The sequence below is a fragment of the Pholis gunnellus genome (assembly GCF_910591455.1).
Source record: "Pholis gunnellus genome assembly, chromosome: 6".
Lineage (NCBI taxonomy): Eukaryota > Metazoa > Chordata > Actinopteri > Perciformes > Pholidae > Pholis > Pholis gunnellus.
Window position 1 is genome coordinate 15,616,391 of NC_136532.1, and position 23,976 is coordinate 15,640,366.

Genomic DNA, 23,976 nt, shown 5'->3' on the forward strand with positions numbered 1-23,976 from the left:
ATCTATTCTTACCTGCAGTATGGGAAGCCTCGAAGCCTTTCTTCTGCACAGAATTATCAGAGAAGAAGCGAATGAACAGCTTGTTGGCATTAGAAGTGATGGGTGGGGGCTTCTTGGTGCCACAAAAGCGACCCAGACTTGGAGCTTTCCCATCTCGACCGTCGTAAATCTCAATGTGGTCATAAGCACACTCCAGGTGGGCCTCCATGTCGAGCTCGTTGAAGGCCTGCGACAAAAACAAGATGATGAGTATGTTTGGTAGAAATAGAAATTTATGAGATCAAGTATTTTATGCTTCTTTATTTTCAATAAAATGCGGTTCACTCAACAGCGATAAATGTTATTTCTAGAAAACCTCTCGACAGACAGGTAAACTAGAGTCAAATAAAATTGTAATTTAGAAACAGAGTCGTGCATGACATGCTTTGATATCATAAATTGGTGACAGATTTTCTGTCAGCAAACGCTAAAAATAATAAAAAATGTAAGACAATCGTCTTTTTATCTTACACAGTAGATAAAAATACATAGGACACAGGAGAGGGAGCCACACTTCGTTGTGGAAATGGCCAAACAGTTTCTGACAGCAGCACAGTAAACACAGATGTCGTCAATGGATTTAGCAATTCAATTACGCAAATAAGTTATACACAAATAAATACATGACTGACAAGTAAAATTACACAGAGAGCTGGAGGAAGTGACACATACGATTTTGATGCGGTGGCCTGGAGTGGTGGTGAGTGCCCAGGTGCATGCCTTCTTGCTGGGGTATTTATCCGGCCAATTGGGGCTGGTGATGATACCGCTCACACTATTCACAGTGTGATCACAGCCGGCTGTAACAAGACATCACTGAGTCAACGCAGACCTCTGCATCATGCTGATATGGAAGAGACTTAAACTCATAGTAAGCATGTGCCCATCGACTCTAATGCCTGCTCCGATTGCAAAAAAAGTCAGGAGTAAGAATAAATGTGCAAGCATATCAAAGAGACACGGGTTTGAGGTGATATACCTTCTTTACAGTCGTGTTTGTTCTCATGCAGCACAAAGCCACTCCTGCACTGACAGCTGTAGCTCCCAAAGGTGTTGACACACTCATGTTGACAGCCACCGTTCTCCTTAGAGCACTCGTCTTTGTCTGAGGAAGCACAGAGGACAACCTTGGTGACTGTTTCCTTTCAAGACTGACAGATAGCAGCTCCAAGTGACTGACTGAAAAGACATCACTGTTAGGGGACTCACCTGAGAAGAACTGTGCTTTAAAGCCCTTCTTGGACACTGTATTGTCCGACTTAAACTCAATGCGCATGTTGTTGTACTGGGAGGTAATAGCTTCTGGTTTCTCTGCCCCACAGAACTTCCCATGTAGCCTTGAATCTGCAGACAGCCCACTGCGCACCTCCACGTAGTCGTACTTACAAACCTGAGCACGGAAGCAGAGCATGTGAACATTTATTTGGTTTTAATTATGTAACACGAGGACGACAGGAGGGCTTGTTGCAATGACAGAGAGGGAGGGAGGACATAGAACAAACCCACCCCGTGCTGATTCAAAATAACCCAAGTGCTCACGTCATTGCCCTCAGTCTCGAAGACGTCAAAGAGCAGAGTGATGCGGTACTGCGTGGGGGCAACCAGCTGCCAGATGCAGTTCTTGTTTGGAGGGTACTCTCTGGGCCAACCCGGGCTGGTGATGGACCCATTCAGCTTGGTGATGAAGCCCCCACATGCAGCTGGATGGAAAACACAAGATGGTAAGCGACAAGGACAAACAGATAGTAAATAAATTCTGTCAGCAAATGTTATGCCGCAAACATACAGCTGAAATGAACGCCGTGTGAAATATCCTTTTGTCCGGACTTGACCTTATTACTGCCTGACCTGCCCGAGAGGACTCAGGCAAGCTTTGTGTCAGTTACGCAATACACACATGTTACAACAACTGGTGTTGCCCCTCACCTGGCTATTTTTAGCTCAACTTAATGTGCAGCGTTGATCCTTACCAACTGCAACAGATGTCATTTTGATACGTGGATTGCAAAGTTGTTAGATGTGGACAAGGTGAAATGTTGGAAGAGTAAAAGTTACAGTACAAATGCTTACTGCCATTCTGTTAGTGTGTCTATGGGATTATTCATGCAGGAGCATCTGTTATACTATGACTAGTATTGTATTTGTTGCAACTGGACAACATCTTTATTATTTTTATCAATAATGCATATGACTAACCCATATTTAACCTTCCTTTACACATATTTTCTTTTTTTTCTTGTTACTTCAACCTCATTGTCTTCGATTGATTTGTACAGCTCTAGGTTTTCTACATAAGCTGAGTATTGATGCACAAGGCAAAGCTGTCGTAGCAGCTGACTTTCTCTAAGGGAGGACAGTGGCTAAGTGGTCGACCAGATATTATACAGCGTGTATACTAGTAGTTAGGTCTTGAACAACAACATATCATTTGAGATAAAAATAATGCTTGCACTGTTGTGACTCAAATATTTAAAAGGCAGTGCTCAGCCAGCACAAGCATCACTGTTGGCATCTTTTCTTGTTTTTAGAAATGACTGTACTTATTGTATCTGGGTAGCTAACTGTGTAAAGTGCTATAACGTGTAAATGACATGGTGAGCATGGCTGGTGACTTTTCTCCCTGCACTTACCCTCGCAGCTGCGCTTGTCAGCAGCCAACTCATAGCCTGGGTCACAGGCACACTTGTAGCTGCCTAATGTGTTGACACAGCGTTGCTCACAGCGACCGTTGTCCGGCTTGGAGCACTCATCCATCTCTGAAAACACAAAGGTATGTTAGGACCCTTTTTGCCGGCCCCCTGGCTCGGTGGCTTACGAGAGAAACACCCAAAAACAACATCATCGCTCAGGCATAGAGGGTCGCACAGAACCCGACCGTGAAACAAAAACATATAAATATATATATACAAAATATACATATAAAACTTATACTGCCATGATGTTTAAAAGACAACGACGGACTAAGTGATCGCTGTAATGTCTCAGATTAAACAGATGTTGACATTCTCTCTGACATTTACAACCCGTAACCTCTGACCTTTGAAGAAGTTGGCAGCAAAGCCGGCCTTGTTGACAGAGCCATCTGAAACAAATTTCATCCACAGCTGGTTGGAGCTGGTTTTGATGTCATCTGGCTTGTCGTAGCCACAGAAGCGGCCCAGTAGAGGACTGTTTTCAGAGTTTCCATCACGCACCTCAAGGTAGTCATAGGCACAACTGTCATGTCTCTCAATCTGAGGAAGGTTAGAGGGTTCGAGGTTAGACATCAGCAAATTATCCAAATCACTCACAAAGTATTTCAATTAACAATTACAAAAGGACAGGCGTCTTACCTCAAAAGACTGGAAGGTAAGGCCTACGTGGTAGCCCTGAGCAACAGTAACCTTCCAAACGCACACTTTGTTCGGCCTGTAGTCATCAGGGTAGTTGGGGGACTGGATCTGGCCGTTGTCTTTCTTCACCTCCCCACCACAGATGGCTGCATGTGACAGAAACAAAAACAATAAAGAAAATAAATGATACTTAGCTCCCTCAATAGCAATATCATCAAGCACATGCCTCTGAAAAAAACAAAACGTGTGCTCTGATTTACACAATGTGGATTAGCTGAAATGCCTCCACCACCAGCTCCCACACACACAAACACAAATCATTCCTTTGCACGGTCTGGAAACAATGGAGCGAAGTGTGAAGGCCGGCCAAAATCTGATTAATGCAGCATAAAGTGCCTGACACATCAGCAGCAGGGGAGCCAAATACTGTGGATATTACTGCAGCCTCTAGGCACATTGTTGGATCTGTGACTGGCCATGCTTTCAGTCAGCTGAGCGGCATACTGGAATTGGGTGCAGCGGGGTCGAGGGATGGATGCTTACCCTCATAAACGGCGGAGAAACCTTTTCCCACCCAGTTACTGCTGCTGCGGAACTCAATCCACAGTCGACTGTCGGTGGAGATGATTGGCTCTGGCAGCTTATCGCCACAGAATCGACCTGGGTCACAGGTGAAGACACAAAACACACAACAACCAAGATTTGATTATCACACCACTTGTGACAGCTCTTTACTTCATAGAAACTGAACACACAGAGAGACAGAATTCAAAAACATAAAAATAGACAAGACCTAAACAATTAGCATCTTTCTTTTGGGATTTAATGTTTGATAAATCAATATGCTGTATGTCCAATCAATAATGAATTAAAGTATTCTCCCGTTAAAACTGACCTTTGAGAGGTGCCTTCCTCCAGTATCCATCTCGGATTTCCACATGGTCATACCAACATAAGTGGCTCCTGTACAGATCCATGGAGGTGAAGTTCAGGATGATCTTAAAAACCAAGAGAGCATGATTACCGACACGGGTGAGATAAATAAGATGTAACAGAGACACCGTATCAGTGTAGACAGTTGGTAAAGGCCGTTTTCAGTCATCTCAAAGCTGATCTGGTATTTCCAAACGCTCGTACCTTTTCCCCTGGTGTGACTGATATTCTCCAGATGCAGTGCATATAGGCTGAGTATCCGTTGGGAAAGCCGGGGGAGGAGAAGTTCCCGCTGCTGTCCTGCAGACTGTCCCCACATCCTGTGCACAAACACACACAGACGTAAGGCCTGAGCCGTGAGCATGATGCACAGCCTTTTGTCTTTGCCTGAAAACACCCAAGCCACTAATTCAAACTATACACACATCAGATCTGAAGTAAATCCCCTGAAAACTCGCTGCAGAGACAGATGCTGGAATTATAACACTAAATGTGAAGTAAAGGGCAGCTCTTTTATGTTCAAAAGGGACATCTGCTTGTAATATTCACCCACAACCCCGCACCTCACCCCTTTCCTCCTCCACCTACTCCAGATGATGATCACACAAAGGAATTGAGAGTGTGAGACACTTTCTCTGAGCATCCTCTGAAAATAAACCTGGCCCACTATAAATAACCAAGCCCTCTGGAGGACGTGATGCATTATGTACGCCTTGCTGGTGAAAAAACACCCTTTGTTTGACTGGCAAAAACTAAAATGTGCAAGTGTGCGAGGACTAACTCCAAACACCACACACACAGCCTCGTGGAACGACTGAGGGAGACTCGTGCCATGTGGGGGAAAGATGTGCTTAATTAAGACAGAGAGGAAATGATAGAGAGTAGATTGTATCTTTAGCTGTCCATCTGGAGAGCTGTATGCATTCACTATTATTACTCAGCGTTATCTTTACCTCAGGTTGGGTTTTGAAGGAGTAAGGAAAACATCTCCCCCGACTGTTCACATTCATTGCTTCCCTTGATGTTTGTGTGTAAGCAATAAAAACGAGAATCCCCGAGCGAAGAGTTGCGTATAATAATGCTTGGCAGAGGTTCGCCAGTACTAAACCATTAACAAGCGCTCAGGCACACAATGGGAGATTTCTTTTTCCAAGAACATGTGGAGACTTAACCACCTCACCCCCCACATTGTGAGTCACATCATCCAGTAGCTTTGTTCCTCACGAGACAGAACTTGTCTTGAATAAAGAGACAGAATGCTTGCACAGACACATATAGACCCGGTTACGGTTGAAAACCACACCGGCAGGTCTAGCGCTGGCGACCATCATTACGTTTATTCATCGCGCTTTAATGTGAGGCCTGACCTACAATTAGCTGTCTGTCATCAAATCTATTCAGCAGAAGGCTTGTCCACAATGTACATCTGTTAATGCTATAAATTCTGTTTACTTCAACAGCATTGAATCCTCTCTCTCATCCCTGAAATCATTAACAAAGTGAGTGGTTCGGAAAAGGGTCAGGCTTATGTAACTCTCCTTAGTGTGGAGCCTCACAGTTTACGTGGCACGTGCTGTACATGAGTGTTGTTCCCAACAATCTTTTAGTCATTGTCCTCTCGAGAACAGCTGTTCTTCTGGATCTATCTGGCAAAGAGTGATGAGAAACTTCCTGTCTCTGGATAGTGTTTACACTCATCCCAGCCTGGGAGTCTCGTACGTTCTAGTCAAGGAACCACACCACATCAATAGTAGATGCTTGGCTATTTCCACACAGTGTGAGCTGCATCTAGGGATGGCAAGAGGAGCTGCAGACCTCTCTCTTTCTCTGGGCTATGTAACACACACATGCAAAAAATAGACAGGAAAAACCCATAGCAGACAGCATCTGTCATTTTGGTCTTACTGGAGCATTTGTAGAGTTTGCGTGCCTGTGTGATATCCCCTTTGCTCAGTCTGGTTCTCTGGCCAATGGGTGGTCGCACTCCGTTCACATCATAGCGTGGCAGGATGGTGTCCAGGAAAATGCCCCTGTAATTCAGGAAGAGAGACTGATGTTAATGTTGCATGAAACCCAGCCGGCATGCACACAATCCTGGTGACTATTCTAACATGCATGCACACCACAAAACATGTTTGCTCAAGGATTAAGTGACTTACCATCAACAGGGCAATTCAATCGCTGTCATTATTATTATTATTAACGGTTTCTAAAGGATTTAGACTTCTAAATGTGTTGCAGTGTTGGCTAAGCCAAACAGAATGTGGCTGTTTTACAGAAAAATACAGAAAATCCAACAGGACAGACAAGAGGAGCATGGAGGAGCACTCATTTTCATATTCACTTTGGATAAGCTTTTAAGCAGACATGTAAACCTGGTGACTCGGACAACTAATATACAATTTCTACCATAAAATTATTTCATTTCTGATGTAAAATCGAATGAAATATTTCTTCCAAGTAAAACACAGATGTGGCACCAGTTATATTGGACAGCACGAGGCCTTCATGCACACCCACATCTATGTGGATATAAGAGTTATCATGATCCTGACACACCTGCATGTGCTGTTATAAACTTATCATTAAGACCATACACAAAACATCGTATCCATGAATAAACATTCTTTTATATCATCTTCTAATGAGGTACATTCGAACATTATTTTATAATATAAAATGTAACTTTTTAACTTATCTTTCTGGTTTTTTTCCATCTAAATTGCCATATGTTCCTCCATCTTCCATCAACATATATATACACATGTAAAGGTTGTTTTATTTTTATTTCAAATCACTGATGTTTAGTTTCTGATTCTTTCAGATCTACAGATTCAGTTATTTATCAAAGTCTTCCTTTGAGGTCGGGGTCAAACAGTTTCTTTTGTTAAAGCTGACATCATTCTTCACACACGTCTGCTCTACAGATGGGCTCAAACTGAGAGCGCCCTAAACCCTTCTCCAGAGGAACTGTGCGTTCACAATAAATTGCATAAGCTGTAAAGGTAGTGACGTGGACAAACTGTAAAAAACAATCAGGTAAAGCATCTAAATAGCTTTAAAAAAAAAAAAAAAGGCAGAACATTAAGTACAGAAAAACTCATTTCCCACTCCTGTCTCACTTGACACTTTGCTAGTTTATCATCTCCATTTTTTTTCAAAGTATTGGCGAGAAACGGCCTGGCTCCCTAACTGTTCCCATGGTGACATGCCTATCAACGCCAGGCATGTGCAAACAGAGCAGCCTGAGCTAACAGTTTAGACTCTGCCTACCCGTCTGTCTGTAAGCTTCCAGGAGCCCGTATGCTGGCTGTCGGTGAAAAACGCCACTCCAGCCGGTGTCAGAGCAGACAAAGGGCGCACTGGCAGATCTCTATTTGAGTTGGCACTGCTCCATGCACCGGTCCTGAAAAATATCTCCGGAACAGAGGAGGGGGCAGGCAGAGCTGTGGGTCGGGTAACACACCCCAGACAAAAAGCATGGGGATCAGCCCTGCTTGTCCCCAGGAGACACAGCAAAACATCAAGACCAGCCATGAAATCATCCGAACAACACACGCAGCGAAGGCCCTGGCTTCCCACGGTGATTTACTGTAAAACACCGAGCAAACACCCTGGCTAATAATGGTGTAACAAAGAAAGACACTGGCACAGGTAAATCAGCCAATCAGCGCTCCAGAGAAAGTGCTCGGAATGACTTGTGAAAAGCTAACAGGAGCCTCTTGTTTGCTAATACAGCTCTGTGAAACATTCCCCAGCAGTGGCAGCCATTCCTCCCTCGTGTCTAAACAGTTGTATTGATCAACACAGTTCCACGAATTAGGATAGCCACAGAGTAAGAGTGAAAACAGAACAGGACGGATTACCCGACCAAAGCATAGTTTAGGGAAGGGCTGCTCCATTGTGCAGCAGACTGTAGTGCATACAACACATTTAGAGAATCAAGAGGTTAAGTCCAAATCTTGACCTCAGAATGACAGCAACTAAATGAATATCCTGTTTTTAAGTGTTGAGTTTACGGACATCCAATATAAGATAGAACTGTCCTCTATGAACACTTTTATCAGCTGCAGTGGACTTTGTTCAGGTCACAAAATGATCCTGTAAACCTAAAAAGCCACTACAGAGAGAAATGGCTGGTGATGGTATGAACTAAAAGGATTAATTTGGTGATAACTCATGACTCTTCATTTCCTGTTCAACACTAAACCTAATTAAATCAAATTCTGCAATCGACCGTGCAATATTTCAGCTCCATTCTCTGTGAAGTGCATTCTTGACTTACAGTTTGGACGCACTGGCCATGACGGGCATTTCTGTACATTAGCCTACACCCAGCAGCAGCCTCGGTTTAGACACAGATTCCTTCTCTGCTTCCCAGAATCTGTTTGCCGCAAGAGCATGGCAGTTGACTTGGGAAGAGGCCCATGCACAGAGAGTAACACAGGGCACGGCAGAACTGGTGGTGGAGAGAAAAAAAAAGTATATCTATATATATAATGATGACATAGAGGGCCAAGTTAAAAAAACAACAGCTGGTTCTCATATCAGAGTACGGTAGTAATGATCATAGTCTGGGTAGCCTCGTCCGTGTGCCCATAGATCCCATTACGCCCACTCTGGCTCACTGAAGGATGTCCAAACTACTCCTTCTAAAAAGGTAGAACATTGCATCGTTAAAGTGACCTGCAGCTGTCCAAAAGGTCCCCGCTGTGTTTATCTATACAAGACAGGCAAGGGTCAAAATGCATTTTTAATACACAAAGCTAAAGTCATATCCTGTACATGTCAGCTGGAGGTAACCATAATATTTACACAACTAAAGTTCGGTTGTCACAGCTTACGAAATAATAATGTACATGGTTGTCAAAAAGCCACTTTGCAGTGAGCGTAGCCGTAGTGATGCTTTTGGAATTACAATGATGACTCAGAAGCTGAATCTGAGTCAACTTCTCCTAAGAGGAATATATTGGTTTTGCAGTCACCCAGCTGGTGAATACGATTTTTAATTAACGGCTGCCTAAGATGACCAGAGGAAGCGCCCAGACTGACTAGTGTTTGTCATGGGGCTTTTTCTAATAAGATCTCTTCTCAGAAGCCGCAACACCTGACGACCGCGCAACATCTGGAAAAGATTCCTGTTGTGTCTGACAGGGAGCAAGGAATGAGGTCAGCTGGTGACAAAATGAAGTGTTCAGTGACACATTTACGGTTCTGCGTTTAAAGACAAGATGTTCTCTATGAAACATGCTTCCAGTATCCAAGTAATTCAATATCAAATTGGGTTTAATCTGGGTCCCCACAGTTTAGCCAATAATGCCTATTTAAATACCAACTGTCCAAAGTCTAAGATAGATTTAGAGTCATGTGATTGTAATTACTGAGAAAAGTTCTAAGCACGGACACGGGACAGCAATGCCCCACCAAATGATCTGCCTGCCCCGGCAATGCCTAGTATCCTCTCTTCACCCAAATAAATAAAAAGTATTTTATTGATTAACAAGTTGCGATTCGCTATGTGTTTGCATTTTACGACCACTAGTCTCCATTTCAAAACAATGCAAACCTGATAGAGAAACATGCCTATCTGTCTGCACCCATCCCACCCCCACATGCTCTAATTGAGTGCGAGTGCGTGTGTGCGTGTGTGCATGTGTGCGTGTGTGTGTGTGTGTGTGTGTGTGTGTGTGTGTGTGTGTGCTCAGCGGAGAGGTTGTGTCCTGCTGAGAGAGCGGAGATTCGACTCATCGGAAGACTCCAGAAAGTGGCAGCAACTTGACGATAGCGCAGTAAGTATTCAAAAGTCCACTGAAAACACTGCATTCTATGGCTTTTAAAAATGAATGGCTATTTACAGACTGTGGGGGCTAAACACACACGAGAAACCTACTTATTGTTTAGTTTATAATCGGGTTGGCAAACTCATTAAAAATATGCAATAATTTAGATTAGTGTATATGATGGAACATAGACATTAGAATGTGCCAGAGGCCACCGAATTTGGGCTTTTACGGCTAAACACAAGGGAAACATTATTGTGACAATGCAGAGCCCTTTAAAAACATCACTGTTCAGAAAGGGCCTATGCTTGGCCGCTCATACAAACAACTTCACACAAAAGGCCCCAAAGTCTATAGTTTTACTTCAGAAAGGAAAGTACTACAACTACCAATACCAACATTCCCAATTAGAGAAGGAGTGAAAATTAAAGCAAGACCGCTTTGGACTGAGGCCCCTAAATCACTAAAAATGCCCCTAAAAACAACAACAACCAAGTCGCTTTAACTCACGATCAGAAACAAACGTGAAATTAACGTTTCCAAATAGGCGTATTAGTCACTTATTTTGACATAACTACCGCGCATATAAACTAGAGCATGGACTGGTGAAGTACACTCTGGTTCGATTCTCCTTTCAGTTGAATATCCACTCGTGTCGACTCCAGGGCAGTTGTAGAGTGAACTGCAGTCAATGAGCTGCGATCTGCCTGCAGACGACATGCTGGTTTTTACTCTGCAGAGCCCTGAACCCCACCCTGCTGCTGCACAGAGCGCTGTGTGCTTGTTTATTAATATTGAACATGTCGCGTATCAAAAATTGCACATCCATATTTGACAAAGCACTCCCATGGGTGCCCAGTAATACAGCCGCCAAGTGTGAAGTAGATGAGATGAGCGGACACGCAGACAGACAAACAGAGATTTCTTGCTTTATAGTTAGATGCAGGCGATCATTAGCTGTTTACTTAAACCGTGCTTAGAATACAGTAACAACAATTAATAATGCCTATAATAACAATAGTGCTATGAAGGGGCTGAAATGGCTTTGCAGCAGACCTAGAAAATAAAGCTATACGAGTCCCTGCAGTAGCCGAGGGTGAACATCATGCTACTAATCACCAAAGCCTCTTCAAAGAGCCTTTAGGAGCATAATGAGCTGGTTCATGGTGTGAAAGCACAACTTTACAAGGAGCTTCACGTAGCCTTGAAAGTAGCACATGGACATTTTGTCATGATGAAGCAGGGCCACTGTTGCTGTGCTAGCTCAGCCCCAGGACTGATGCTGCTTTACTGGGGCTGCTGCTGCTGCAAAAGCAGCGGGAATCAAAGAGGAGTCTTAACTTGAACAGGCTGTGGGAAGGAGCTGGCACATCCCTGACAAACACTTTCACTACGGCTACAAAGACTTGGCTTTTACTTTAAAGAATATATATATAGATAATTTAAATCATTTAAAGTTTTTCCAGAGGAGTTGGATTTTAACAATTTAAAACACAGCTCAGACTGCTGCTGAAGATGATGCACAATGATAGTTTTGGATCCACAAACAGGTAAAAACTTATGAAGCAACAACTCAGCTAGATGTGAAACCAACAGATCTACTCTGATCCACTCTGGGTCCCAAAGGAAAAAGCTAAATGGAACCAGACACGTCTGATTTCTTGCTACAGCTTACTTCATGCAAGTGTATTATTTTTTCCATTACAGCAATGAGCAGTTTATTCTTATCCAAATATTACATAAATCACATTTGTGCTCCTCCATTCTCCCTAAAGCCCCATGCAATGTGAGCATCGATTGTTGAAAAAAAAAAAAGTCTGCCAAAAGAAACGAAGAGAGTCCTTTGTTCTAAACACTGGCTTTTTTGTAGGACTATACTTTATAAATATATAAACTAAAGACCTTCTCCCTTCTTTCTATCTCTTTGTACTTGAACTCAAACAGTGAGGAAACAATTCAGATCCAAGATAGACATTAAGAGAACAGTGAGCCTTTCTGTCCTCAGGCTACAGGTTAGTTTTCTAGTGATTTATTATTAGGGAGAATTTAGTGTTTCATTCTTCTCTTTGGGAATCCTGCCACATTACTCAGCAGCAGACCAGAGACAGACCTGGTGCATTACAGATCTATATACTCATAAAACCCCAAGAGCAGAAATGGAAAATAAAGATAATGGGTTAAAAGGTTGCAGCAGAGCGGGAAACAGCTTGGCCTGACTCGATCTAAGACTAGTTTTCATGTCTGGGGTGTATGGAGTGGAACTTGGCTCCTACCTGGAGAATGTATTCCTGGCATAGTGCATGATACTGTCAAAGTCATAGTCCTCTCCCAACGAGTCCACCTCCCCCGGCTCCATCTTCAAAAAGTTATACTCTTGTCCTGTGAAAGGAAAAAGCACAGTTGAAATATGAGGCAGAGTCATACTGTGCCACCTTATGTATTAATGTCAACGGTACAGTTTTACTCTTTCCAAAAGATGGATCATACAATGGGGCTACACATACAAGACACAGCTAATGTTTCACAGTAAGATTGTATGCATTTTAGGATGACAAAGGCTTCGACATTTGATATTTCACAGACAACAATTTGAAAAAGCTGGCCCAGATACTGACTGTCACGATCAGCTGTTTATATGCCGTTGACCAGTTCTATAAACACTTGAAGGCTGAGGATGAGCGTATACCCCACTGGTGTTTTTTTCTGTTTTTACCATCCTAGCCCAGACTTTCTGTGTGTACAAATGTGTTACTTTTATTATTTTGACTCTTACTACATCTTTCCAACATTATTGCTGAGGGAACGATGAGACCTGGGCTCCTACCTGGTTGAATGTTGTCCCTGATAATGCTGACGTGTTCGTCTCGGTCGGGCCGCGTGTGTTCGTGCCAGAATCCAATCACATGACCCAACTCGTGCACCACAATGCCAAACTTGTCACAGTTTTTCCCGATGGATATGGCCTGAGGGCCCCCTCCGCGACGACCCACATAGGAGCAGCACCTGTGAATCAGCCACCAGAGACACACACACACACACACACACACACACACACACACACACAAAGGCAGTGTTAACAAAGCCCAGTCTTTATGTTTTAGTAAATGAAAAAATGTACTAACAAGCAAGTGGAAACCACAGAGGGAGACCAAAAAAAAAAAGTGATGTTTCCCAGGGGAGAAGAAGAAGGAATGTGTCCCTGGCTCTATAATGTTCACTAGCTCCTATATTTGTACATGCTCAGTACATATAAAATGGAGCTTGTAATGAGAGCAACATTATCTCAACAACCTCTGGTCTGTTTTACAGGAGAGCTGTAGGAGGTGACCCGTCATCCACACATACAGCAGTGACATTCATTCATCCGTCTGCCAATGCAACTGCTGAGTGTGACGGTGGAAGCTGGATGGCTGCAGCGCTCCATCTCAGCATGACATGAAAGGTTCAGTGTGGGAGTTGGGAGGACGGGCACACACACATCACGGCCCTGTGGGCCAGACAGCCGCTCTTTAATTACTGCGAGCCTGGCCAGGCTCTCCTGAGACACGCCTTGAACTTTGCACAGGACAGATGGGGGCCTGCTGAATATGCAGCAGAGTCAAACGTTCCCACTGCTAACCGCTGCCGCCTGCGTGGATAATGTCATCCCTGTTGCTCCAGAGGCCATGTTACCAAGATAAAAATGGCAATCAACAGTTGGCTAGAAAAAGCTCAGTTTCATGAGCTGCATCCGCTTTCTGTTAAGCGGTTTGTGTTGAATGATACATATCAGTGGGAGAGGTACATTGTGTATAATGACATAATGGTTCCAGCTTGTGGTTTAAATCTGTTTGAGGTTATAACATGGGAACTGGAAACGTTTTAGGTTTGTGTATCCTCTGGGAACCTCTCTAATACGTCTCCGAACAGCTCTGCCATCTTTTTCCCTCAAAATCATTTCCTCAAATTGAAAAGGTTGAACTGGTTTGTGTTGCCAACAGCAGCAAGTGTCTACATTTCAAAGTATTTAATCGCTAAATAAAATAGCCCTGCACACCCAAACAGGTTGTCAACAACCAGTACTTTCCCTGAGTGTCTGTTTAAGAAGAGTTCTGAGTGGACACTGAGCCTAACTTTAGTGGAGTGCAGTAAACAAGAGTTATTGGATGCAACTCTGTTCACCATGTTTAACACAAGTGCTCAGTGACTGATGCAGAGTGATGATGAGACACAGGAGACATTCCTGGCCACTGAATGGCCGTCTCTCTCTCTCAGGACTGGTAGGGGGCTGAAATAACCACTCACGCAGAGACGGCGAACAGAGAGGATGAACAATGGTGAAAGGCTGCTGAGCAGGGAGCATGTAGAAGTACTTAGGCGCTAAATAATTAGCTGTAGATAACGAAGGCTCAACAGAGGCTGACCATTGTTCAGTTCCTTCACGTGGGAGCTAAAAACCCCACTGACTCACCCACATGGTCGGTAGGTGAAGACAATATAGCTTTCTTCCTGCGTCCTCTCAATAAAGGTCACACAGGTGTGCTTCTCCCAGTGCCGCATGGCTTGGCGGAATATTGCCCGCTGGCTGCCTGAATAGGACGAAAGAGAAGGTGAGATCAGTGGAGCTGACTGACACACACACACACACACACACACACACACACACACACACACACACACACACACACACACACACACACACACACACACACACACACACACACACACACACACACACACACACACACACACTAGAAAAGGCGACAGCTGGAATACATCATAATGTAAACCTTTACACTTTAATTAATAATTCATAAAGTTTCATAATTGCGTATCTATCACATAAACATTGCATTACTTATTTTGCCTTTGAACAATTACATCAGTGCTTTTCTTTATTTCTTTACTCATTTGGAGGAATTCTCAATTCAAGATTATTTTTCATGTACGTGAATACATTCTTGGAGTAAATCGTTGTTACTTACCACTAAAGTTTCCGCTGATGACATAGGGAATAACACCTTCAGGCCAAACACGTTCAGGTCTGGAGGTGGCGGCCCTTTTCCTGCGGAGTGAATTTTGGCTTCTCTGGTTGGTTGATCCTTAAGATTTCAAATAAAGACAAAAGAAACAAATTACTTTTCTGGGTCGGACATTTTAATAAAGAGCAAAATTACTTTGCCCTTAAATAGTTCCTCCGATGACAAAAGAGACTTTTATCCTAAAACTACAGGACATTGTTTAAAGGTTTGATGCCATTCAGAAATTCATTATTATGTATCGTTTCTAACATTACAGTTACTCCCTTAAAGAGAAATCACATTGTCTTCCCATTTTGCACAAATGGATTTTCTTGAAGCTCAATTATTTCTTCTTCCAAATTAATTTCACCATTTCAATGTCACTCAAACGCACATCAATGCAGAGTAACCATGGAGACTAAGCTCCCAGCTAAACCTGCTGATAATAATAACGTCCATATGTGAACCACACAGAGCACAATCTGTACTTCACTGTGCTGCAGAACAGCAGCAACGTATATTAAAGCAAATGTAACTGCTATCATCTGGTATAAACCCATTTTACGGAAAATGTTTGAACTCAAGAAAATAAAGGCAAGTGCGTATGTTTCTTTGTTTGATTTCAATTGACTTACTTAATGATGCGGTTTTGTGGCAACAGATCCAGTGTTGTTAATTGGCATTTTATGTTTGACATTGGGTCATTGGGACAGTAAATTAACTAATCTAAAAAGGCAAACGTGTCACACTGACGTGTTCTCATTATTTCAATGTCCCAAAAAAATGTTGACGTTAATTCTAGAACATTTATTAAGGATTGCATTACATCAGGAAGTGGCGCTTCGAAGTGTTATTTCCTGTCGCAACTTAAAAAGAAGAAGGAAAGATGGTGAAATACAGAGTTGCACACCATCATCGGGGTTGTTTTCTTGTGATTTTACCGACAACCAGGTTTTAATAATTTTGAAGAATTTGTTGCCTTTAAAAGGAAATAAAAATCAGACTTTTGAATATGCATTATTACATCATTGATCAAAAATATACCCTGCTAAAGAGTTGACTCCTTTCCTTATAAAGGAGGAACAGTAAATGTGTGCAGCATAAAAAAAGAAAAACTTCAGAAGTTTGATGATTAAGGCAGAGAACGACTGACCTTCAGATACAGTTCACGTAGTGCAGGAATTTAATGGGTGTGTCGGGAAGAAGTCATGATTTTGAACTATATGACAATGTGCTCTTGTACCTTTATATTTGCTCTTTCTATATTTTTTCCATTTGATCAAAATGTTAATAAATAGATAAAGTTGATGTGCTTAAGGTTGGGACACTGCACGTTTCTGTCCACATGAAGACTCAGTTTCTCATGTTTGGGTTGAATCTGTTTCAGCTGTAGAACCCTCCATTGTAAACTGACCTGAGCCTGTCCCTGGTTCGGGGGTTAATAAATGATGAATTATTTTTAAATAATTAATTCACATATTGACCTTTATCCAATCAGGAGCTTTATGTGATCGCTGCAGAAACATGTCTCTTGCACAACTTCCCCTGATTTAGTGCCACATATGGGAAATAGTCTGAAGAGGACAAAACTCCAGCAACACTTGTTTTATAAAGAACAACTTTATTATGGAGACATCATCTGGATAACCCTGGCGAAGGCCACAGGCCTAAAGAATTCGATCTCACAATAAAGTTGTTCTTTATACAATAAGCATCACTGTAGTACATGTACATCTGGTTTGAGTACATCCTGCCTGGACTGTTATTCCATAACAATACTTGAAGCCGTGCGACTTCGAGTCCTCATCTTTTCAAAGTAAATTTGAATAACATGTGAGCCCCAGTTTGCACAGCTTTTTTTTTATTTGCTAGAACAATGTGTTCTGTCGAATTTCAGTCTGCAAGAGTAAATCTTAGCAGCCTGCTGAGATCAATTAGCACGAACACTTGTGCATGTGTTGAGGAAAAGTCTGATAACAGCCAAATCTGCTCGGTTAGCTGATAATAGTGCTGGGGAGACAAAACTTGAGGAGGATGTGATAATTACAATAATATGATCAAATCTACCTCCTTCATTTATAGTTAGGCAGGGAGGACTTTAGGTCAAAGGGTTTTTGGGTTGTTATTCTGATCATGTTCTTTATGCTCTTTGATTATGTTGGTGAGACAACACGGGCTGACAAATAAGGATTAGAGTTGGGATGCTGTGAAGAGATACGACCACACCTGTAGAAAAGCAGGTTTATGATCAGTTCATAGTCCGGTGAGGTGAGGTGACACCATTGAGAAAGGTTTTGAATCCAAACATTTTATTAATTGACACTGTATGGAAAAAAATAAATAAAGTTATGATTTGTCTTGTTGTGATTTAAATTATTTGCATCCACTAACAGTTAATCATGAAAGAGTGGGTGTAGAACGTTAAAGGAATGTAATTTTAATGCAAATGTTTGTACCGATTTGCAAAAAAAGTTGATTAACTTTAAAGATACTTAAATTGTTCATTCCTAATTCTACAATACATGACTGAAACATTCTACTCTTTGGAGTATTATTGACTCGTGTGTGTTCTGGATTTAAGAGGACCTCTGCGGTCGCCTAATGTGGGAGATACAATAATGTATTAAAGGTTGCCTTGAATACTAATTAGGATTCACATCTGTTTAAGGTGATCTGGTACATATACTGAAGTGACAGATTGTCTGTGCAGGATCGTAAAGAACAGTTACGATCGCAAAGAACAGTCTTGTGCATCTGCACTGAATAACCTTTCCACTACACAACTATTAGATGTGCAGTGACTAACCTGCTCACGTTGACAAATTGATATTTAGAGATGAGTGTACACAGGGTTTGTCTCGGTTGCAGTCCAAAGCCATGAGTCTCCACTTAACTCTCTGCCTCAGGGGTCACCACTTCGTCTATAAATCAATATTGCCCAATGGATATTTTGAGAGCAGTTGAAACATATTTTAATCCTGCAAAATGTTTCCTTTCCTCAGCATGCTCATCTATAATGAAAAACAGCAAACTATCACTATTCAAACGCAAACAGCAACATGCACATACTTGTTGGTTCATGTTCACCTGTAGTTTATAGGATTGTGAAGCTCGTTGGTCCCTGCGGACTTTCAGCTGTTGCTTAAATACCGGTTGTTTTTTTTTAAGAGCAACATTTAGGCTGACAAAGCCTTTCAATTACTCTCGAACATGGTTATACAAGTGTAGCAATGTGTAGTGATAACAGGAAAGTTGGAGGCATAAACATTTAAAGACAGCTCATGAAAGACACAAAACTGCTATCCGACAGGTGCTGCTGCCGACTCTGGAAAGTGAACCGTGTTCATTTCGGGTGTTTTTTTTTTTCGAGTGCCAATTGAAAAACACTTTAAAACACTCTAACAAGGGACTTTCACCTCAAGTTGTAAATTGTGTTTTATGTCGTTGTTACCTGTGTCTGTATTATTAACAAGCTGGACGGTTCTCTGCGCCAAATCGATTATTCTGTCCACTTTAAACATTCGCAGGTCCTCCTCGTCAAGAGCGATGTCTCCCAGAAAGGCAACTGAAACAGAGAGAGATAGCACATGTCAGACGACTGCAAGGCAACTGCACAATATGGAGCATAAGTCTGAGCCGCCAAGTTGCCTCAAGCTTTTCCTGCTGCTCAGACAGGAGTAGGCTGCGTGGAGGCCCAGTCAAAGCACTCGTGGAAGGCCTAGAGCAAGAAACACAAATATAAAAACATCATTCCTTTCTCCTTGTCCCTAATCTGTTTACCCTTTCCTTGCCGAAATAGAGTTGTGAAACAGCAGTGTGTCTGTTTGGATAACAGGAAGGCCGGCTTGTCTGGACTCCAAATTATAGGATGGAAATGTAAGCGGCGTATCGCGCATGGCTGGTGAAGGTTCGTGCAATGAAGAGAGCGTATGAACTCAGAAACCTGACCGTTGACGTGATTAATTGAGCCAAGTTAAATTCAGATGTTACCAACGACGATTGTCACACTGTGTGCTGTGGCGTTCGCGAATAGTTAATGAGAGCTCGCAGATATGATACAGTGAGACACTGACACTGTCTCAATGGAGTAATATGGGGCACCTTGAACAAGTAATAGCTCTTTAATGAGGCCAAGGAGAGAGAAAACTAACCAAACAGTCCCACTTTATGAGGAATGTGCTTTATGGGATTCCTACTAAATGCCCCATTTCTTTGGAGGATAAGCTAGGAGTCCTCTCCGCAGAGACAGGGCGCTCACTTTTACAGGCTTTTAACACCAGCACGTCTCTAGAATTTATGGCCCGGGCTTGTATGCAGGCGTTTTTGGGGGGGGGGGGGGGTGTAGGGAGGCGATGAAGGTTTCAGGAGAAGCAGAGGGGGGGAGAGAAATGCAAAGGGATGTCACTGTAATCCCTATCTGAACAGGAGATGACAACGACAGGGGAAGGGAAGGGAAGAGAGGAAGAAGGCATATCCTCTCTGCCCACACCGCAGCTCTGAATAGGAAGGGCAGATGAGGAGCAGCAAGAAAATGACAGCCCTCTGCATGTGTGTTTGGAGGAGTAAGAAGCTGGGAGAACCACTGAATTAAGTAGAGTGATTAACTGTAGTAACAGTTGTTTTTTTAAAGTTAGAATCTGCAAATCCTCAATGTGTGATAAAAGCTACCGTAACTGTTAAAGAAAATAAACCTTTTTTGTACTCTCCTGCACTCTTCTAAAAGTTTGGCAGAGGAATGAGACAAGAGAGAAAGGGAAGAAGAGCCCAATAGAAGCAAAGTTAAAAAAAAAAAAAACCTAAAAAACACTTGGCTCACGTCTCTCTTTACTAGTATTATTGAAACAATGTGGAGCGGGCTTTGGTAGATACAGGCCAGTCTTCCACCCTGCAGGACGTAGAGGATGCACAGCAGAATTGCTATGTTTGGGATTAGAGGCGAATGACAGCAATAAGAAAAAGGTGCAGATCACAGCCGGCAAGACAGGGCACGCACAGAGGACAGGTTTAAATTCCACAGGTCAAAGGTATCCTCTAATTTGTGCTCACAAAGAACACTAATTCACTCCAACCAAATCCCTGAGACATAAACACTACTCACAATCAGCACTCATACTGACAGCCATAACAAAAAACACCGCCGATAGGAAGACGCTGCCTAATGAGAATCTGAATCAGAAACAGCTCATTGCCCAGCACATTACATATACAAGGAATGTGGTGATTGGTGCGTAACAATAAACATTAAAAGACATCATTCAAAAATATAAAATATGACAAACAAACCAACAAATAAAGAGTAAGTTAAGACAAGAATGTTAGATGTCGCGCAGTATAGGATGGATAGGCTGAGTACAGAGGGACATTTTTCTCTTTTAACTTCACATTTTTATTCGATTCCCGGAACTGACTGAGCGCTGAAAAGAACAGAGAGTACTTAATTCCAGGTTGCTGCCATATAAGGCCTTAAGCACTGAGGACAAGTATCCAAAACAATTCTATGAAACTCTCTTTCACTCTGGTTTGAGTGAGGAAAATTAAACAATCGGAGGACGCTTCTTTTCACATACAGTGTCGACTGGCGTCATATTAGCAGTGTTATGTGCAGGCTGTGACCAAATAACGAGGAGCAGGCTTTCTCCCACCCCCATGAGGTTCACAGAGGGCTGCGCTCTCTGCCAAATCATCCACCTCCGTGCCGGAGACAGGCCGGTTAATCCGCAGTGTCATTGTTCTCAGACAACAGTGGAGATTGAAGTGAGCAAATGCACGGCCCGGCGGCATTAGGACTCATTTCCCCCGGGCACAGCAGTCGTCCTGGAGACGCTGTTTCAGGTTTATGGAAAGACTCTCAGGGATTGTGAATTAATCCCCTTGTCTCCTGGCTTTAATTATCCACAGAGGCACGGTTTTAGGGAATCTATTGTACACAACTCTAGGCTGGGATTGAGGACAGGCTATGGAGAAAGGTGATAAACTCATCCAGATACAGAGCGCAGTAACGGTATGAGGTACAAAGACATAAAGTGTTGTGTGTTGTACTGTAGATTAAAACCCACAGCATGTGGCAGATGGCAATGGATCACCGTACAGTACAGTGATGCATCTGTTTCCAAACATTATCCATTACCTAAATCACAACAGCTGCAGCTGTAATACTAATATCTATGCAGAATAGTTGGGTAATAGCAGTAGGGTTTTTTAGCTGATGTTTTAGATTAGATGTCCCTTTTATAGTCAGAGAAGTAGGCATTTAAGTTTAAATGCAAATATCGTATACATTTCTCAAACTAATGACACTAAATATATGACAGAGACCTTTGATGAAATGTTAATTGAACATATTTGATATGCGATAAAGCCATTGCATTTTTTTAGTTAATCTAAACCTTCAAAATCCTTCTCATCTCAGACTGCCCCCCTACAATCAGCGCATCCAGTCAGATTATACACGAGATCTTAATCAAATTAATCCCATTGATTCCTGTAATGCCCTCCCCTCGATTTCTGCGGCGTCAAATACTCCAGGACTATTCCCATAAATCTCCTTCCGTGAACACCAGACCACGACATCTGCCACTGAAAACTGCACAAACATCAATACTAAGCCCATACAGACACTAACACCAGCCTATATTTAGAAGGCCGACTCCACCGAGAGGCCACGTTTTACTCCTCGCTGTGTTTATAGAGATGTTTAGACAGTCTTCCCCAATACAAGACCTACTGATGAGGGATGAGAAAGCCCGGCCAATATGTAAGCCTGGAATGCATCACAATACCCTGGCACCGCCTTTCACAGCCTGTGCTTGGTAACAAACGCCGCATTTGAATTCAAATAGAGGCCAATAGTGTATTGCATTAAGGTGATAACCATCTGATGACAGTGAGTATCACTTTTCAGGTTTCATTCGGTTTAGAGGAGAGATTGAGGCAAATGTCTCGAGCTACAGCCTGAGAGTAATTATTTTCCTTCAAAAAGGGTGAAGTCTCATCAAAGCCACAGCTGAGATCAAGACCGAGTTACTGTCCCCACACTGCAGCTTCAATCTTATTGGCAAAATGAGCTGCAAAGGGCACACAGCAAGATACTAACTCCCCTTTAAATTTCACACTCCATCAAGCCCATTAGCAGATTGGATTCCCCAGCTCAACCCTGCCAGTGATTACTGATATACCCCACTGTCAGTCGAACCCCCTCTAATGACTCAATGTCAACGATACACAGCATTTAACCGCTGATGAATAATTCATCGCCACACTGCAGGGATTTTCACCTTTGACAAAAAAAACCCACCTTATTTTGACCATCCATATACTTCATATTTCTAACACATACTCAGGCAGTCTGGTGTGAGGAAAGAGCAGGTTTTCTCAGAACAGATGTCCAAAGCAACGTTTAAAACGGGTCTGTGGATTAACTAAATCTGGAAGATTCAACACTTCCCATAAATATTAGCTATCTATATTGACCACAGGTCGAGGGAACAGAGAAACAAATCTTCCAGAAGAACAGCAACGTAGCGAGGCGGAATTATTTAGAAAAAAAACAAACTGTGAACAATGAAGAAGTGACTGTTAAGCTGCTCATTATAGTAGGCTAATTGGGCATCATTCGAGCCATTTAAATGAGCTCTCCCAAGCATTTGTTGTTACTTAGGCTCCGGACCCCAAACTTGGTATTAATGTAATGCAAGATTAGTTATTACTTAGCTCTGACGACAAACATATTGTTCCAACTAATGCACCGAGATCGTGCCAATAGATCGGCTCCCTAATCACCTGAACCCTGCAGAGAGAGAAGTGGCCGGGGTCCTGTAATGTAAAAAAAACCACCCAGCGTGAGCTCCGCTATGCAGCCTGCATTCCATGATAAAAGAAAAGCATCTGCTTAAGTGTTGCTTAAAGGCCCAATCATGAACAGACAGCACAAACTCATTGCCAGAGCAGGTTTAAGGGACCGAGCTGTGTAACAAGGGTCATCTGTTTTGAGCGGACGCCATTTTCACTCACATGAACAAAACCCAAAGAAACAAATAAAACTAAACTTTACAATTTTGTGAAAGGAGGGAATTCACAAAAAAAAAACCTACTGGTCTGGGTCATGTTGCTGTTTTTTTTTTTTTTTTTAGCAGAAATTTGATTTACATCTTAACATCATATCATAAACACATCATGCAACACAAGAGTAGTCATGTGATCACAGAGGCTTTAAACTGAGTGACACGTCAGTGAATAATACACAGACTTATAGGTAAAAGCTCTAAAACATTGTTGTCAATGTAATTTATTTTAAACGGCCAAATCAAGTGGCGAGAGGAAAAACACAGGTCGCCGTTGACCGAAACAAAATATTCAGAGGCAGAAAGCCCCCGAAGCTTGTGAATGGCCTGCACTCACCTCACCTGAGCTGGTGCGGCAGCATGCGGCTGTCCTGCTCTCCAGCCGTGCTTTCCCTTTGGCACGAGGTGAATGACCTACAGTCTGTGTTAAGTGTTTGAGCCAGTCACAGGAGAGCGCTGGTGCCCAGATAGACCAGAAAACCGCCGGATAAGCGAGGACAAGAGAAGACGGGGGGCGGTCAGTGGGTCTGCAGCTAAGGATGCAGCAGCACAGGAGCTCAAAAGCAGGTCTTCAAAGCTTAAAACAACAGGACGGGACAGACACGCCACGCAATCACAGGAGTCTTTAGTAGATTAGGATGTTTGCTTCATAATTGAATGCATAAGTACACGTCAAACCAGTCACTGTTTTCATGAGTGCTTCTCATCCATTTTTCATTTTGAAAATGAGTGGCTCTAATCTCAGCGGCTTGTTAGAGTCTTAAATTACTTCCTGGGATGCTGCCAAGTTTGGAGTTCTGCAAACTAAGGAATTTTCCATTGGTTAACTTCC

At 42.6% G+C, this 23,976-nt stretch overlaps 1 protein-coding gene across 1 annotated transcript in view; it reads right to left on the reverse strand.

The window, feature by feature from the left end:
• The window catches only part of bmp1a (bone morphogenetic protein 1a), a 29,810-nt gene that overhangs the window by 3,429 nt on the left and 2,405 nt on the right, over positions 1-23,976 (reverse strand). The window contains exons 2-18 of the mRNA XM_079162122.1: positions 18,536-18,649; positions 15,049-15,165; positions 14,535-14,652; positions 12,909-13,087; positions 12,358-12,463; positions 6,210-6,334; positions 4,509-4,624; positions 4,267-4,369; positions 3,915-4,031; positions 3,372-3,517; positions 3,077-3,272; positions 2,670-2,795; positions 1,579-1,739; positions 1,249-1,429; positions 1,019-1,144; positions 712-839; positions 13-226 (exon numbers count right to left, since the gene is read on the reverse strand). Coding sequence (XP_079018248.1) covers positions 13-226; positions 712-839; positions 1,019-1,144; positions 1,249-1,429; positions 1,579-1,739; positions 2,670-2,795; positions 3,077-3,272; positions 3,372-3,517; positions 3,915-4,031; positions 4,267-4,369; positions 4,509-4,624; positions 6,210-6,334; positions 12,358-12,463; positions 12,909-13,087; positions 14,535-14,652; positions 15,049-15,165; positions 18,536-18,649 — 2,373 coding nt within the window. The remainder of the gene's footprint in view (positions 1-12; positions 227-711; positions 840-1,018; positions 1,145-1,248; positions 1,430-1,578; positions 1,740-2,669; positions 2,796-3,076; positions 3,273-3,371; positions 3,518-3,914; positions 4,032-4,266; positions 4,370-4,508; positions 4,625-6,209; positions 6,335-12,357; positions 12,464-12,908; positions 13,088-14,534; positions 14,653-15,048; positions 15,166-18,535; positions 18,650-23,976) is intronic.